This window comes from Phalacrocorax aristotelis, chromosome 10, assembly GCF_949628215.1.
Source record: "Phalacrocorax aristotelis chromosome 10, bGulAri2.1, whole genome shotgun sequence".
Lineage (NCBI taxonomy): Eukaryota > Metazoa > Chordata > Aves > Suliformes > Phalacrocoracidae > Phalacrocorax > Phalacrocorax aristotelis.
In genome coordinates this window covers 309,642-326,438 of record NC_134285.1, presented here as the reverse complement: position 1 = coordinate 326,438, position 16,797 = coordinate 309,642, and the positions used below count along the sequence as shown (strand labels likewise).

General features: G+C 41.5%; 1 protein-coding gene across 5 annotated transcripts; it reads right to left on the bottom strand.

The window, feature by feature from the left end:
• Nucleotides 1–821: 821 nt before the first annotated feature.
• NSMCE1 (NSE1 component of SMC5/6 complex) lies at nucleotides 822–16,361 on the bottom strand. Of its 5 annotated transcripts, none has more exons than XM_075104538.1 (8): nucleotides 16,214–16,361; nucleotides 15,052–15,195; nucleotides 6,493–6,614; nucleotides 5,177–5,254; nucleotides 3,687–3,833; nucleotides 2,613–2,729; nucleotides 1,534–1,654; nucleotides 822–1,055 (listed from the first exon to the last, which is right to left on the bottom strand). In XM_075104538.1, exons 2-8 carry the CDS (start codon nucleotides 15,167–15,169, stop codon nucleotides 973–975), a joined length of 786 nt encoding a protein of 261 aa, XP_074960639.1. In that variant the 5' UTR covers nucleotides 15,170–15,195; nucleotides 16,214–16,361; the 3' UTR covers nucleotides 822–972. The 5 variants fall into 5 exon arrangements, with proteins under 5 accessions (XP_074960639.1, XP_074960637.1, XP_074960640.1 ...); XM_075104536.1 differs by lacking the exon at nucleotides 16,214–16,361 and adding an exon at nucleotides 16,001–16,143; XM_075104539.1 differs by lacking the exon at nucleotides 16,214–16,361 and adding an exon at nucleotides 15,529–16,132.
• Between the last annotated feature and the right edge of the window lie 436 nt (nucleotides 16,362–16,797).

Sequence of the window (16,797 nt, the reverse complement as noted above, 5' to 3'; positions counted from 1 at the left end):
AGAAAAAACCTAACACAAAGCAAGCTAGCAATCTACACAGAATAAAAGTTACTAGTGTTAGGCCTAGGAGCATAATTAATTGTAGTTAAATAAACTCAAGCTAAATCACACTTTGATTAACCATCAGCTGAACTGCTGCCACGTCACACATTGCCGCCAAGGAAAGACATTGCCAATCCTTTCTGGCACCTTGTCTTTTTTTCAAGTCGCTCTTAAAGGAAAAAGCATCCTTACATAAAACTGGAGAGTGAAGTACTAATACTAAAACCAAAAAGAATCTTAAGATGGTCATTTTTTCAACACTTTGCAGATATAAGCTGGCATTGCCCCAAAAGCCCTGTCCTACGCCTTCCAATTGTTTTGACTGTGGGAATATTGCCTCTCTTACTGAGCAGAGCTGCTTGTGACCTGGCCTTATGTCGGATGAACTCTTCTGTGTCTAAAGAAGGGACAAAACACAAGCAACAGTGCCAGCTTTAAGTCTTCAAACTCTAGGCCTAGATCAGGTATTCAGCAAGCCGTCTCAGCAAGGAAACCACAAGCAAGCACTGCATTGATTTTTCACCTCTTAAAGCCCCGCAGTGCTAGTAATAGGTTTCATTTTCAGTTGTGCAACTGAAACTGTTACAAATAGAGAACACTGTTGCTAAGAGAAGCTTCTCTTAATAGTTCACCTGTATAGATCAGCTTGCAGAACTGACTAAAACCATTTGCATCTTCCATTCCCAAGCATGCACTGAGAGTCTCAACCCAAGAATATGGGGAACAACATACACAGAACAGCCTCCAAGAAAGCTGTACAGGCATAACTCTGAAGAAGGGAAGGTCCATGATAATTTTATTGTAAGATTCTTAAAACTTCAGGAAAATATAAGTACACTGAACAATGCGCTGTTACTAGTGAATACAATACAGTCTGCGAATACAATTCTGCAAAAGTGGGGAAAGAGATTTCACTGAAAGCAAGTTTCACTAGCACCGTCTAGTGCTGACAACGAAGCTCTTCTCTGGTCTCCCTGTTTTTGATGCTGACTGGGAGTCTACCTGACTCATACCTGTAAAAAAAACCAAAAGGAAGGTTAATGAATGACACACACAAAAAAAGGATGATACTATATAACCTCCACATTTTTAAAATGCTTTATATATTCCTGTGTTCCTGTTCAGAATGTCCAATTTCCCTGGCTAAGTGGAGAAATTCCAAAGAGACTGTGCTGTTCTTAGAAGCTCAGTATTTCCAGAAGTTTTAGTGTCATGCATTGTGTCTGCCCCTAGTACCCACCCCGCTCCCTCCACACTTTAATGTTGTTAGAAACTATACGCACAGGATCTGCTAGAGGCCATAAGGCATAATCCTAGCTCTTCCAGGGCTCGGAGTTGCCCATGTATGGTTTACTGTCTGAAACATACAGCTGAAGTCAGGAATAACTGGTACTCAACTACAGTTACAAATAACACAGGCAGTGCCAGTGAATATCACAGTCCATTCTCTAGTATTATTACACTCTTTTTTTAAAATAGGTTGCTTTGTACCTGGAATGTCGCACATCCAGAAGTCACTACACTGTGGACAGCGTGGTTCAGTCTGAGCTTTAAAGTACTTTCTGACACAAGGTAAATGTATTCCAATTCCACAGGATTCACATACTTGGCTCTAAAATCAGAAGATTCGATTTAAAAAAAAATTAAAAACCAAATCTATCTAACCTGTCATTCAGTTTAACATAAAATCGTTACAGAAGGTGGCAGATAGGCAGTGCTTTATTCCAAAGAATGGTTCATGCAGTACAGTTGATGAACACTCAAAAGTCAAGGCTGGTAAATGATAAAAGGAGTTGTTTTGCTGGAAACAAGGAAATACCATTCTCCTATATGGACAAAAATTAGCTTGAAAGACAACACTGAGCTATTTGGGTGCAATAAAGGAGAAAAACTGGGATGGCAGAAGTAACAAGGAAGCATGTTAGCTAGGCAGATGAGAAGATGCAAGGTCAAGGAGAAAGAGGATGCAGTAATTTTGGAATAGGAGCTTGGGCTGTAACCACTTGCACAAGACTAAACCGGTAACTTACCAGTTACCAAAATGCAGTGCTTTACCGTGCTACATGTAGGCATGCATGTTCATTCTGAAGTCCAAGACAAGCAACTCGTGAACCAAAATCCCAGGACCAAAGAGGAACGTGAGTCACCTGAAGACTGCTATGTGTAAGGTCCAAAGATAAGATAGGCAACACTTAACTGTTCTGCCTATTTAAGTATAAAGGCTTCATCTCTTGCCTGCTGGCTTTGGAAAGCAAGACAGCCCAATAATGTTCCTCACTGGGGGAGCTGACTTTCTCCAAGTTTATGCTTGGACGTACTGCTCCAAGACAAGTTTTTTTCCTAAGACAGAAGATAAAATAACCTACACTGGGGGTAAAAAAAAAAAAGGGAGGGGGTGGGTGGTGTGGTGTGGTGTGGATTTTCTTTACTTACATGGCCATCATTATCAGATTACAAGACCAGAATTTTTCAGTGCCTGCCTGATACGCAAAGGGAAGTATCACAAACTTCAGCTATGACCCCATAAGTACATTGGCAGATGCCCACTGAGGTAATAAAACAAATGTTACCTGGATGGCAAGGCTGTGACAGATGTTACACTTCCTCGCCACATCTTGGTAGTTGCTGAGAATATATTGTTCCATCTCAATTATGCAGCGAGTATGCAGAGTATATTCTCCATTTCTCTAAGGAAACAAGTGACGAGACGAATTTCTTTCAATTGCTTTTACCTTTTTTGACTTTTCTAACCACGTGCTAGCAAGCATTTGACATCCACTTTTTTCTGCCATCGTGAAACCAACATGCTGTCACTACTATAACGCCAAAATACTTCTGAAGTAGCAGTATTAATTTGTTTAGAGGATCAGAATAAAGACCTCACACCTTTAACAGAGATCTAGTCCTTGGTACAGATGAGCAAGCATGCTCTCCTTAACAAAGACATGCAGTTTTGGGACCCTCTATTTGCGCATTAGTGGAAATTCTACTGGCTTTCACCAAAATCTAGGCATTTACTGCTTGAGGTATCTTTGAGAATCTCTGCTAAATCACTCTAACATAAGTAAATGGGTGGCAGCAACTTGGAGATCTACAATGCAATGAATCCAGGAGAACGGGATTGAGGTCTCGCTTGTCTTGGCAAGCAACTGCGGTGTCCACATGGTAAGCTAATCTCAGTTTCCCCCTCATGAAGGAGGGGAGAATTAAAAATGTGCACAGTGGCCCATGCATTTCTGGTACAGAAGCGTTCAACATGTCCAGCCTCACTGCTTTTCAGGGTGTTCAGCACTGATCACCCGAAGAGCTTTCCCCAGCTCTTTTTCCAGGTTTAAGCGTGCCATGCTGTGGTGTACAAAGGATCTCTGTACATCGCAGTGCAGGGCCGTGCACGCATGCCACCTAGCTCAGGTACAGGAGACTGAAACCATGTTGTCCTGCATAGACCTACCCAAGGGCTTTTTCCTTCTAAATGTACTACCTTTTCTGCAAAAGTCAGTGGAACAGCAGTAAGCACAGGCCCTACAAAACAATTTTTACTGTCGTTTATTAAAGATCAGGCTCCAGTTTCAGCCATCACATCCATAAGAAAACAATAGCTGAATCTATAAATATGTGAACACGTGAAAAGATGCAGCAGCTACCTCAGAGAGCCACTTATCTTCCACAAAAACTTTCAGCACTTGTTCCGCTTCCTTTTTCTTCATTTTCTTGGTCTTAAGTTGGTCAGCCAAGTTTAAAATATCTGTAGAAGAGGCAAAGCCATTTTCTGATAAAATGATTAGGTCCATCTACAGAAAGAAACATTTTCAACTATTAAAAAAGCCATGCAATTAGACAGACACACCTCATAGTAATGTGCATTTTTTTTTAAATCCATACATGTGAGATATACTACAGTATATGACTTGAACCAGAACTGTGAAACAAAGGCCAAAAGCTGAAACAGTCATTGTTACCAGGACAGTTTTAATCTTTGCCACAAAAACATTTTCACAGATAGGGCTCTACAGTGCTGCATATGTGAAGCTGCATTCAGGGACCCCTCAGCATACTCAGGGGTGACAGATCTGTTTCTTTTTATCTGCTCTTTGTCAAGGTTCTTTTGAGGAAAAATCTCTCGCTACTAAAGGAAGTTTGTCCACTCTGGAGTCGCTAGTACTGCTGAACCTACCTGGCGCTTGAAGATTGTAGCAGTATTGCCAGCCTTCAGAGAACCTCTAATTGGAAACATTCCTGCTGCTCATTATCACAGAGCAGCACGCAGGGGTTTTTTGCCAGTAGTAATATGTGCCATGACAATGCCATCTCTGCAGTGCTGGCACAGCTGTGTAGGTGCTTCACCAATAATGGGGAGGGCAGGGAATTCTCAGGGTACTAGCCGTGTAGATTAGTCTTTTGCAGCTATCACAGAATAGTCAATACACCTCTCTTTCCAGTTCATACAGAAAATTTTATTCTAATGTGTGTGCAGAAAAAAAAAAAAAAAGTCTGGTGACTGGAGAAACTAAGTCCTCAAAGCTCAAGACACTATGAGAGGAATGCACTAAAATATATGAGATACGTAGTTATGATCACAACTCACATTAATGGTAAGAAATTAGACATCAAACGTCCTGGAATCTCAGCCCAATAGCTCTATTTGGAACTTGAAAAATTTCTCAAGTGTATGTTTTCTTATTTAAAAAGCAGCATTCTGACTAGTTTATTAAACACAGAATTAATTGGCTAAGCAGTAACGACAAATGTTTCTATTCAAATCAGCAAATCCAACTTACATGTTATTTACATTAAAATCTACTGTATATTACTATTACTGAAGCCAGTGAAAAATTCAGGAATCACAACTGAAAATCCTGAAGAAAGTTGTTTAACTAAAAGCAGATATGTCAAGTCACTAACTCCAAGGAGCACTCCACTATTGCTGATTTCAGTTTACCGATAACTGACTTTCAACAGGGAATCATTACTTGCATATACTCCCACCCCTGCCCCCCCATTCGATTTGGGATAAACTTAGGTAAGATGGCAACTAGTTCCTGAACCACATCTCCATTCGTTTCCATCTCCATTCATTTTAAGATGGTACCTTCACAAATAATGTGACTTACCAACTAATAACTTACATACTTACTGTTTTTCTGAACAATTCTAATTCATTTTCTGTATAGTCAGATGCCATTTTCGTTATTTCAGTTTCTGCCAAATTCACCTACAAAGAAAAAAAAAAACTTAAACTGCTATCAAAGTGCCTTGGTACTTCTACACCATAAATTGTAAAAGATCCTCTGGGGTTAAGAATACATCATTTTACAATTAACAGAAATGTCATTTCTTAAACTGCATCTTTAGGATGGCACTCAGTGGTACTCGAGTCCTTTCTTTACACCCCCTTATCTTCCAGCCACATGTTCCCCACAGCTGCCTCTGCCCAGTCCAAGCTCCTAGACAATCCCACCTCCCCCCATAGAACCAATACAGAACATAGTAGAACTAATATAGGACTGTAATTCTGTATAGTAGAACTAATATATTACACGAGTATACTGTGCTGGAAGAAGCAGTAACTGTGTTATACACATTTTTGTTTCACCGTGAAAACAGCTACTGATATTTCATATTCTTATTGCACATGCTACTGCTCTGTATTATTAGATCAACTTAATTGGCAAAATGACCCAGAAAGGTTAAAATCAGCAGCTAATGTTAGAATACCTCCTGTACGGTCTTTTGAAATTACTATATGACCTTCCCTCTCCAACATGCACATTTTGGAGCATCTAGGGAAACTTTATAGGCCATTCATTAGCAACCCTTTTATGCTAGGTACTATGCTATGCTAAGAGAAAAAGGAAACTAAAGTTGGAGGGCTCCCTGTGTTTTCTAGCTTTAAAATTCCTCTTGAGGAAGAAAGTCTGAAACACTTCAGCGCTTAAGCAATGTTTATGCCAAGTAAATCAGACACTGCTGTAGTCCTTGCTGCCACATTCCGTTTCCACGCACCTAGGCTGTTGGCAGTTTATCCTCCCACTTCACTGTTCTACAAGGAATTTCTACAGCAGCTGCCCGCATAACAGAGGAACAGCCCTGCATGAACCACACAAGGCACTGCTAAGAGCACGAAGCCTGCTAGCACATGCAGCCTTCAGTTCTAAATTTTCTCTTTTCTCTAAACAGCAGTTCTAGTATAGATACAGTGTAGGAAAACAACCCTAGCTAAGTCAATGTTTTTAACATCGAAAGGCTGCACTGAGGGCAGCCTTAACGTTTATGAGGCACAGACACAGCTAGATTTTTTTTGACCATTTACAATGGGAAGGTGTGCAGACCTTTTACTGGCACGTTACTCAAAGGTTAATTTTAAGTTGGAGACACGGGAGGCTCCCTCTGCTAACCATGCACTAGTCATGAGAAGCCAAACCACGCGATGGCAGCACATCCCGTACTTACTAAAGCATAATGTGCTCTCCCATCGCCTTCTGACATTCCTTTCCGGATCTGCATAAACAAAGGCTGTAGATGGCTGTTAATAGTACTGATGAAATCATCCAGTTTATCATGTGCGTAGTAGACTGAAAATAAATAAGAAAAAGCATATACACAAAAAACGCAAACAACCACATATCAGGCATATGTTTTTATATTTTATCTGACGAAACATTTTTTTCTTGGGTAAAAGAGCTAAAAGTTAGCGAGGCAGAATTCAAACAGGTCGGTTATATTCAGCAGGCATATCATTTTCTTGTGCTCCTCAATACTAGCCCTCACAGAAGCTCAGCTCCTTGAAAGTCCAAGTTTGGAGAGAGAGAGTCCAAACATTATTCCTCACTGTATGGAACCCACTGCAGTAATCCACTAATTACAGTGATTTGAACTAAGCTGCACTGAAAACAAAACATGACTAGGAAAAATTATCCTGCACAATTCAAAAATATCCTTACTTTCTTTCATTTGCATACACGGGATTCCTTGTTTCTTTGTGTTCTGTTCCACAAATTAATGGCATGTAAATGATCACGTTACATACCAGAAAACTTAAAATTCTAGTGTTGCAGAGATACAGGTAATATCTTGCATCATGTTCTACAAACAAATACTAGCGGAAGTTCTACCACAACCTAATAAAATGGACTTTGGAGTCATTCTGTAGAAGCACATGCTATGGCTTTTGCTTGCCAAGCAACACGTACACCCTCAAGAGTTTCCATCCAAAACAAACTTATATGAGTGGCAAAACTCCTGTTGACTTCAGCAGGCTAGGGTTCAAAAGCAAAGAAACAGCTCATAACTTTAGAAAAATTACTGATGTCTCAAAAATACTACCAGTTATCACTACCTTAATAGTACTCTCAGTTATAAGACTCAGTCACTTGTGTAAGAGCATCAGAGGTCCCACTCTCAAAACCCCACTATACTTTATAGTGTAGTACAATGCAGAAACATCAGTCACAGGATGCTCCTGCCCAGAAAGCTCATGATTCTGATATATAAGGCTCCTTAAGTGACCAAAACCAACAAACAGCAGAAACAATAATAAAGTACAGTTTTGTCAAATTTTCATGCCACCTGCCTGGCACCTGTCGGGAGGAAACACTCTGCATACATTAAAGCCAGGGAGCGGTAGTGACAGATCTAGAAGAGGGTAAGATGAAGGATAATAGAAGAACATTCTTTTGTACAACAGCTGCAACATTTTGATGTGAGATGAATGGCTGCTCTAGTAGATCTGTGAAAAAAAGGGATATAAACTCTCCATAACAAAAAAAAAATGAACGGGGGACAGACCATACCAAAAAACTGAAATTAACAATTTTAACATCTAAAAAGTTGGTCAATTTACAATTCCAGACTCAAGAGAAACGATAAATGCCCTTTACTATTTGCGAAAGCTTGTAACTTACCTCTATGAAACCATCCTTGGACAGGCAGCCATAGCAACTGATTGGATAGAAACTGGTTTTTTCAAATACTTTACAAGTTATTTACTGTCAAAAGGTTTAATGAGAATTTAGACAAACTAATGTGATCTTCATTCAGTAAGTATCCACAATCTTTGTGTTCTATGTGCGTTCAGGAATCTCCTTTTCCTTTCTTCTGGTAAAATATCTTACAGGTATCAGTGCTACTTCAAAAGACTATTTAAGAAGTCCTTGTAACATGAGCATGTTAGATGCATAGTAGAGCCAGGACTACCCAAAATACTACTTCCAAAATACTGGATTAAATTGTTTGAAAAGTCCTACCTTCCAATAACTTCCCCTGTAAAATGTAATACTGGGGGGGGGGAACACCCAACCCTAAGACTTAGTTACAATTGCTGTAAATTATTTTTTGTATCAGAAATAAGTTATTTCCTTCTCTAGGGCACAGTATGCAATTTCAACTAATACTGTATCACAGCTGTACTTATTGTAACCTGTTTACAGTCAAATAAAATCAAATCAAATTGCTATTCCAGTACCCAATTATGAACACAACAAAGTCGTTCATAGCATTTAAAACCAAGTATATGCAGGAACCAGGTATTATTCTTTCGGTCAATAAACAACTCTCAGCCCTGAACACTTGACACGTGACAGCATTAGAAACAGAGCTCATTAAGTGTTACCCTGGAACACTGCTTGGGAGCACTTTCTTTAGAAGAAATTATTTCCGTTCAGTGACAGCAGGTGAGCGAAGAGGAAACAGCAAACAGTAAATAAATGGAACACAAATATTCTGGGTTGGGTTGGGTTTTTTTTCCCTAAATTTGAACAAACTCAGTTTGAATAAACTCAAATATTTTCCACAGAAAACCTGAACAGATCCCTCACTGAAGACGAAGCAGAGGTGCTCAGAGAAACCAGAACCTTTTCTGAATGTGTCTGTATGCAAACTATAAACAGCAGGTAGCACAAACAAACACTCTTGGCTAATTATCACTTTTCAACAGGTACTGTTTTTAAACTTTCTTGCTTAAAGACGAGCAAACAACAGGAATGTTTATTGCTTAGATTAGTCTGAGACGCCACAGCTTCATGATAAATTTAAAAATAGGCCGGTGCTATTATAAAATTTGAGCTCCCGTGTTTACAGCAAAAGACTACAAATAGCTGAGTGAATGGTCTGAAAGAAAACAGATGGGACCTTTACTCATCTAAATCATAAACACATAGTTAGCATATCTGTGTACTTCAGCTTCCATGTTCTCTGTAACCAGAAGATTAAGCGAAGATTAAGTATAATTCTAGCCTGCAAAGCAGCATTACAAAAGTGTCGTGTTTTTCTTCTACTTTAATGACACTGAGCAGATGTAATAGAAGCCACTGACAACCAGTGTTGATATTTATGACTAATTTTCAAGATCAAATCATATTCAAAAAACTAATAACTGCACAATTGCTTTTGGCAGAGAGTTAATCAGTTTGCAAACTTTAGAATTAAACAAAAAAACTAGAACAAACCATGAAGAATAAGGTGACAAATGACTTCGGATTTTGAGTCACTGATGCTCAGTTTTCATTTCACAGAGGAATAAAAGAATAATAAAACATTGAGAAAAGTTAATTTCTTTGAGGGGAAAAAAACATGGTGGGATTTGGGGGTTTTTTCCCCCATTTTCTTCAGTTACTCTCTTAACTAAGATGATTAATATAATAAGAAGCTCCCTATCAGGATTTGAAAATGCTGCATCTACCTTTATTATCGCTAGAAAAAACAGAAGCAACAGGGCCACTACCAGTAATAAAAGCTTGTTTACAAAATTCTTTAAAAACAAAACATTCTTAATTGCACTTTGCAGTAACATGTTGTACAATAGCTTTTTTTTTCCTTCTGCTTAACAGCAAAACCAAGCCAGAACACTTCCCTGTAATAGCACAACATATTACACATAAATACATAAAACCGGGCAATCCCTGTCTCGAAGAACTTAATGACATTTGAACTATGGACTAGACTACATCACTCACTTTTATTTATGTGTCCTCATTTATATTATTTTAAACTCATATGAAACCATTCACATTAAACCTCTTTCTACAGATACATCTACGATACGTCTTTCAGCCTTCCCATAAAATAAAAACCAGAATCACCAGGAAGAACAAGTTGCACCTTCTAGTCGCATACTGCAACACAGTGGTCTAGAGCAAAAACAATCAGACTGCGGAGGAGTTTAGGGAGGGAAAGTACTCAGTTATTCAAACAGCACAGCTGGATTTTCACCAGCACTGCAATGTTGATACACTTGAAGTTCTGATGAACTTCAGTAAAGACTCATAGCTACAACTTCAGTTCTAAAGTGTAACCACTAACCCACTACCGGAGCGATGACTAACACCTACACCCTGCTACAATGCTGGTTCAGTACAACCTGAGACTGACACATCCAATCTTTTTTCAGTCGTCTTCACACAGGGATTATTGAATTTTGACCCAAGGGCTATAGTCAGTCTTCATTACCAGAATATATGAGTACTTGACAAGCTTCTCTACATTTTATGTTTCAGTCCAGCTACAAGGCACCTGATATGCAGCAAAAAATATTTAGCAGAAAATATGGCCTGCGTTACATGGGACACAAAAGTAGCTTACGTCGTTCTAACCTTAAATTCTGTGGATAAGTAGATGCAAATCCACAGTAAGAACAGAAGACTCCCTGCAGAGTGGGTAGCATTGTGAGGAGATACCAGAACACCACTAAGCCTGGCAGGAGCTTACAGGACTAGTAATGGGCAACGTGATGCAGGTGAGATGGGAGACAGTTACAGCCATTGACCAGAAAAACCTCATCTCATTCTCACCAAAACGTTTCCTCACCATTCCCTTCTCCCTCAGCGTGTAAGAGAAATAACTGAAGTGCATTTACTTAAAAGCATTCACTACACAATAGGAAAGTACTGCTGAGGAGTTGTGTGATTTCACTGTCCGTACTCCCACTGATCTTCCCCAGTCCTTTTTCTGTGATATTCTGTCTATGCAGAAATGCCTAGTTTGAGGAGCCAAGAGCCATGTTTTCTATTTTTGACATATTTGATGCACTATAGAGCAAAATACCAAAACAACAGTACAGTGGATTCTTCTGTTGTTTAGCAATGCAAACGCTTCTCTGGTAACATAAAACTTCAGACTTCAAACAGATGGTTATCTGCAAATTCCACCACAGATAACAAAAATTCCCCTAAGCTCTAGCTGAACTTTGCAGACAATATATAAGCATCATGAGCACACTGGGTCACACAGAGGAGCAGCTGCTGGGGCTTTTCCTAGAATACTAAATACTAAAAGATATACAACATGTAAAGAAAAAAAATGCTTGTCTGTTCTATCAATCCTTCTCTCATATATAATTTAGTTATTGGGTCTTTCAATGGCCAAGCATGAAATATATTATGCTTAAGAAATTGGTATGACTGTACACTAAAGTTGACACTAACAGTTATTTTCTTCTGAGTTAGGCTACCAAGCCAGTTAAATAAAATACAAAACATAGTTAGACAAAAGCCAGTCTGATACAATCCACTTTAATGAATCGTTAATCAGTACATTCCTGTACATCCAAATAGGCAGGAAAAAGCAGTTTTCTCCCATTCTTCTGTGTTTCTAAACATCCTTTCATATATGGGCTGTATCGGCCATTTTCCAAATGAACTTTGCTGTAACTTAATATACAGTTACATTTTATAATTAATTGTATAAATATTACCTAATATTGTCCTTCAGTAAATATGGCCATTGGTTTGAAAGACAACCTGATTTTGTCCCTCTACACTATCCTTAGGTTTATCAAAAACATAGCGAAATAAAATACATCTGTGTTTTCTGTTAACCTTCTGGCCATATAAATGTGGCAAAGAAAACCTTTGTGAATGACCATGTCTTTGGAAAATAAAATGCTGGCCACAAAAATGCCTAAAATTGTTACATTTAAATACTTGTTAAATGAAGATGTGCTGAATCCAAGAAAAAATGAATAAACTTGGAAATCTGTCAAAGGATAGAGTGCACATGAATCTCAATATTTATTCCATGATTGATAAAAAAAGAAAAAAAAATCCTGCTATTACACAGAGAAATGTGTTTTCCCGGGGAGAGGCACCATCTTCCCAGCTGTACTACTTGAGAGTAGTGTAAACCAGAGCTTCAGTTATTGAAGAACTTCAGCTGGTTTGGAAAGCAGCAGGAAAAATAACTACAAACTCTCCTCTATTTTTACTGTTTCTTGATTGCAGGCTGGGTTAGGGTCAGAATAATAGTCTGCGTATACTCCTCCCACAGACGGTGTCTTGCAAAGGGATCCAACAATCGCCAACTCTGATCCTACCATTTCCCTACACGAGCAAAGGAAAACCAGCTTCCAACAGCCACGGACAACACACAAAAATGCCCCAGAAAGGATGCAGAGAATGTTGTGGTACCTTAGCTATTATATAGTGCTAGAGATCCGCAAGATGTCTTTAACTTTCCACTTAAGTTTTTACTATAACATATTTCATAACTGGAGAAGCCGTAACACAATGCAGACAGAAACAGCATGCATTAAGGGATTCCGTTAGAAAAGTATTAGCAATTATAATAACCTTCCTCAACAAGCCCGCAATTTGCATCCTGACTGAATTGAACACTCTGTAGTGGTCTTATGCAGCGCTGTGACAGATGTTTGGAGCTTTTCCTTCAAAGCTGTGTGCAGATTTTAGCCCAGACACTGGTCTGCTAACAGGAAGCCTGCAGGTGATACACAAAACAGGAAGGTGGCTCCTGGCCAAAAAGGCTTAGGATTTTGAAATAAACCAGAACAAGAAAACGTGCCAAACACCAGAAAGGAAAGTTTTCAGGTCACTTTGCTCAGAAGCTGCACAGGATAGTTACTGTATGACTTGACTTCATTTGACACAGCCTTATCATCCTTTTGTATTTAAGGAAACCAATGTCATAGATAGGAGACAGCCTTGACATGTAATGCTTACAACTTGCAGGAGGAACAGATTAATTCAAATAAGCTAGTTTTAGCAACATTAGTTTTGATCTGATCTGAAAATTATGGTTCAGATTGCACCAAGCAGTATTAAGATATATTTGAAGAAACGATACCAAAATCAGAACTTCATCTAGAAACAGTCCAGGCAGGCTGCTTCCTCATAAAAGGGCTAGTACCGTGATCTCATAAATTGTGATACTGATAACTTTGCTCCTAGCAAGGATGGGTTTGTCAAATTGCTGCTTCTTTTGTTGATAAAACAAATGTGGAGGGAAGCGTTCCATTCAGTGAGTCAAGTTCAATATCTTTTGACCTCCCACCATGACAAAAAGCTTTCCTAGGTGGAGCATTTAATAAAACAGTAACTGTTAAAACTCCCACACTGTACCTGTGTAATTTCATAAACTTTTCCATTACACATCAACTGTCACTATGCAGAAGAAACGTCAGGTAATTGGTAGGCAGTGGCTGCAATGGAGCCATTTTTAAAAAATCCTTCTATTAAATAAAACTTCCTAATGAATAACTCCATCAGCTCTTGCTGCAGTACAGCTCACTGATCCTGCACACTGGAAACATGACCTAGCCGTGAAGTTTTTTTTCTTAAGGTTCTTTGTTCTTAACACACAATAAACTCATAGCCCTGCTATCGGCTTGGGCCATCTCTAGCATTTATGGCTTGGTTCTCACAAATACAGGAATAAACCTGTAAAAAACAATGTTATTTTTCCACACTTCCATTTTTTCAGTCAGAAATTTGGGCAGGTGCTGAAATAAGCTCTTTTGGCTCAGGAGAGTCTGAAAACCTGTGGAGTCTGTTTGACTCCTTTTAACTAAGGAAGATACATAAACAGTGCCATCACCCAGAAAGGACTCCACTTGTGGCAACAGAGCAAGCGGAGCTCACAACAGGTTGTGTGCCTCAGTGGCTACAGACTCTTCTCTCTTAACAGAGAGAAAGAACAGTTAGCAATGGTGATGTTAAAAGTTATCATCCCAGTTAGCCATCAGCAACTGCACGGCTCAGCTCTCCTGTAGTTATTGGCTCAGCTCTCAACAGACTCAAACATACCCTGAGCTGACTAAACCCCTCAAGTAACTGTTAAGGCTTTTATTTTGAAAGTTGTAAATACTAGAGAACTAGAAAATAACTTGAGATATATATTCAGTGTGTATTAGATCTCAGACTGTGTAATTCAGACGACATTTGCTGGAGTTATCTGCCCTTCAATGGTAATGGTTTAAAAATCACTAATTTGAACTCCATTCGGGTGTTTTCTTCTAAATGGCACTTTTTGTTCTTACACATTCCTTGTCCTTTCCAATTTTGTTCAAAAATAAGGAAAAGATGAAAACAGAGGCTTTGTATTCTTTCACTATTTTCTGGGAACCAGCAACTGACACATCTAATACCTACCGATCAACTAGTGTTAAAATTATTACTCATTACATCTTTATTTCAGTTTGTGCTCACCACATTTTCAAAATTAGAGAAAATGAAATACAGATCTCTGATCTGTAAGCAGATCTCTGAAAAAAATCCAGATCGAGTTGATTATACATTTCTGTACTATTTAAGTTTGAACATGAACTTGAAACAGATTTGGTAGTGTACAACCAAATTTTTGTTACACATGCCACAAAACTCAGCTGGGTATAGCATTTATTAAAACTAACCAGCAGACCACGTAATCAGTCAGATGTGACAGATTTGCTCAAGATGGATAACAGCATACACTTCATAAGGAAAACATGCTGGAAACTTCAGCACTATCAGTGTGAAAAATGAGATTTTTTTTTAAATTTATAACCTATAAAAAACTTCTTTGCTAAGATAAGTGCCCCGTATGAGCATGACCTGATTAAAACTTAGTTTCCTCATTGCTGTGTTATTTTATCCTTTAGGAAAGAGAGAGAACACTCACATCATTAAAGTTTTTCAACTTTTTTTAGATGGTGTATGCTTTTCAGAAATCTAATTATTTGTAAGCTGCACCAGGAAAAAAAAATAGCTCTTCCATTTCCCTACTTTTTCTCCAAGACAGACAAACCTTTATGGATCTCACAGCAGCGCCTGTGTAGTTTCCTAGCCTCTGATCCTTCCATTATCCCATGAGACATGAGGACCTGCAAGAACCGCCGATGAGCATCAGTCATCTGAGCTGCCATCGCAGTACTCCACCAGGCTTCAATTGCTGCAAGAAGTGTAAGCTGGAATTAATGCACACGTTCACGCAAAATGAAAATACACAGTCCAAGCATATGTAAGATTTTAATTAAACTCTCTAACATTGAATCAGGGCAAAAAAGCAGATCTCCCAGATTGTTCCCAGAATACAGATGGTAACTGACTGCAAGGTTCTAGGGGAATGATGCAAAGGGCAAAATCCAACCAATTTTAACTACAAAATAAAACAACGTAGGCATTCTGCTGTCATGCCCAAGCCGAAAATAGTAGTGTTGCACGTGTAACAATCAGCAGAACACCTTGCATAGTTTTGTGTTAGACGCTTCTGCTTTCTACGTACCCTAATAACTGGTCCAGTTAGGGTGTAACTTACTTCAGACAGAAAAGCCTCCTCTGAATGTTCAGAAGAACGTCAGAACTAAATAAAAGCACCCCAGGAAACAAATTGATCACTGCAGCCAAATCGTTAATAATTCTCAACAAAAAAAAGAAGCTCCCAGCTTCCCGACTCCTCCAAGACAGGACCACACGGCCGACCGCAACGCGCCGGTGTGTGCGGGGACTGTCAGGCCTCGCGCTTTCTTCCCTTCCACCCCGGCACGCAGGGGCCTCCGACCAGCAGCCCCGGGGAGCGGAACCCGGCGGGCCGCGGCCCTCCGCCGGCCAGGCGCCAGGGCCAGCGCAGCCCGCGCCCCCGGGGCTGCCGCTGCGCGGGGGGCTCCGAGGCGGCCGCGCTGGAAGCGGCTCAGAGACCCCGTGACGAAGCTTCCTCATCACCGTTCTTCGCTCGCAGCTTCCCCCCTCAAGCTCACAAAGCGACGGGCAGCCTCTGGCCGAGCCCCGGCCTGCCCCGGTCGCCGCTGCTTCACCGCCCGCTCGGCCTCGGGCCCGGGGCCCGCCGCAACCCGCTGATGAAGCCACGGGCATCCGCCCGAGAAACTGCCCCGCCCCGCCTCTGCCGCCCCGACCTTCGCCCCCGTGCCGAAGCCCACCTCCCCCCCGGGCCCCGCCGCCCCCACCCTCACCCGCCGGCCTCTGGCGCTGCTACCCGCCGCGCTCGACAGCTCGGTGATCAACACAACCGCCTACCATCGATCGGCTCGGCAGCAGGCGGGGCCGGGGCCCGGCAGTGCCCGCGCCCCGCCCCGCCCCGCCCCAGAGGGTCCGGGGGCAGGTGTGGGGCGGCCCCGCCCCGCCGCGGGGGGGTTGTGGGGCGCCCACGCTCCCCGCGTGTTTCGCGCTATCTCGAGGGGCCCCAGTGCCGGTCGGTTCCCGGTCCCGCGCGGGGCTGGGGTGGTGGCAGCGGCGGACGCTCCCCGCGGCTCCGGCGGAGGTGGGCCTGGGTGAGGCGCGCCCCCGCCGCCGCGGAAGGGCGCTGGCGGGGCGGGGCGACCCCAGCCGGGAGCCGCGGGGTTCGCGCCCGCATCGTCCTCCCGAGAGCCCGGCGGTGCGGTGGCTCCTCACCGCCCCGGGAGCGGGCCAGGCTTCGCGGGCAGCCGGTGGCCGGGACCCGTCCCGACCCGTCCCGACCCGTCCCGTCTGCCCGCGGTCCCGCGCGGGGCTCTCGCGCAGACCCGGCCGCCTCCGGGGTCCGTGGGCGGCGCCGCGC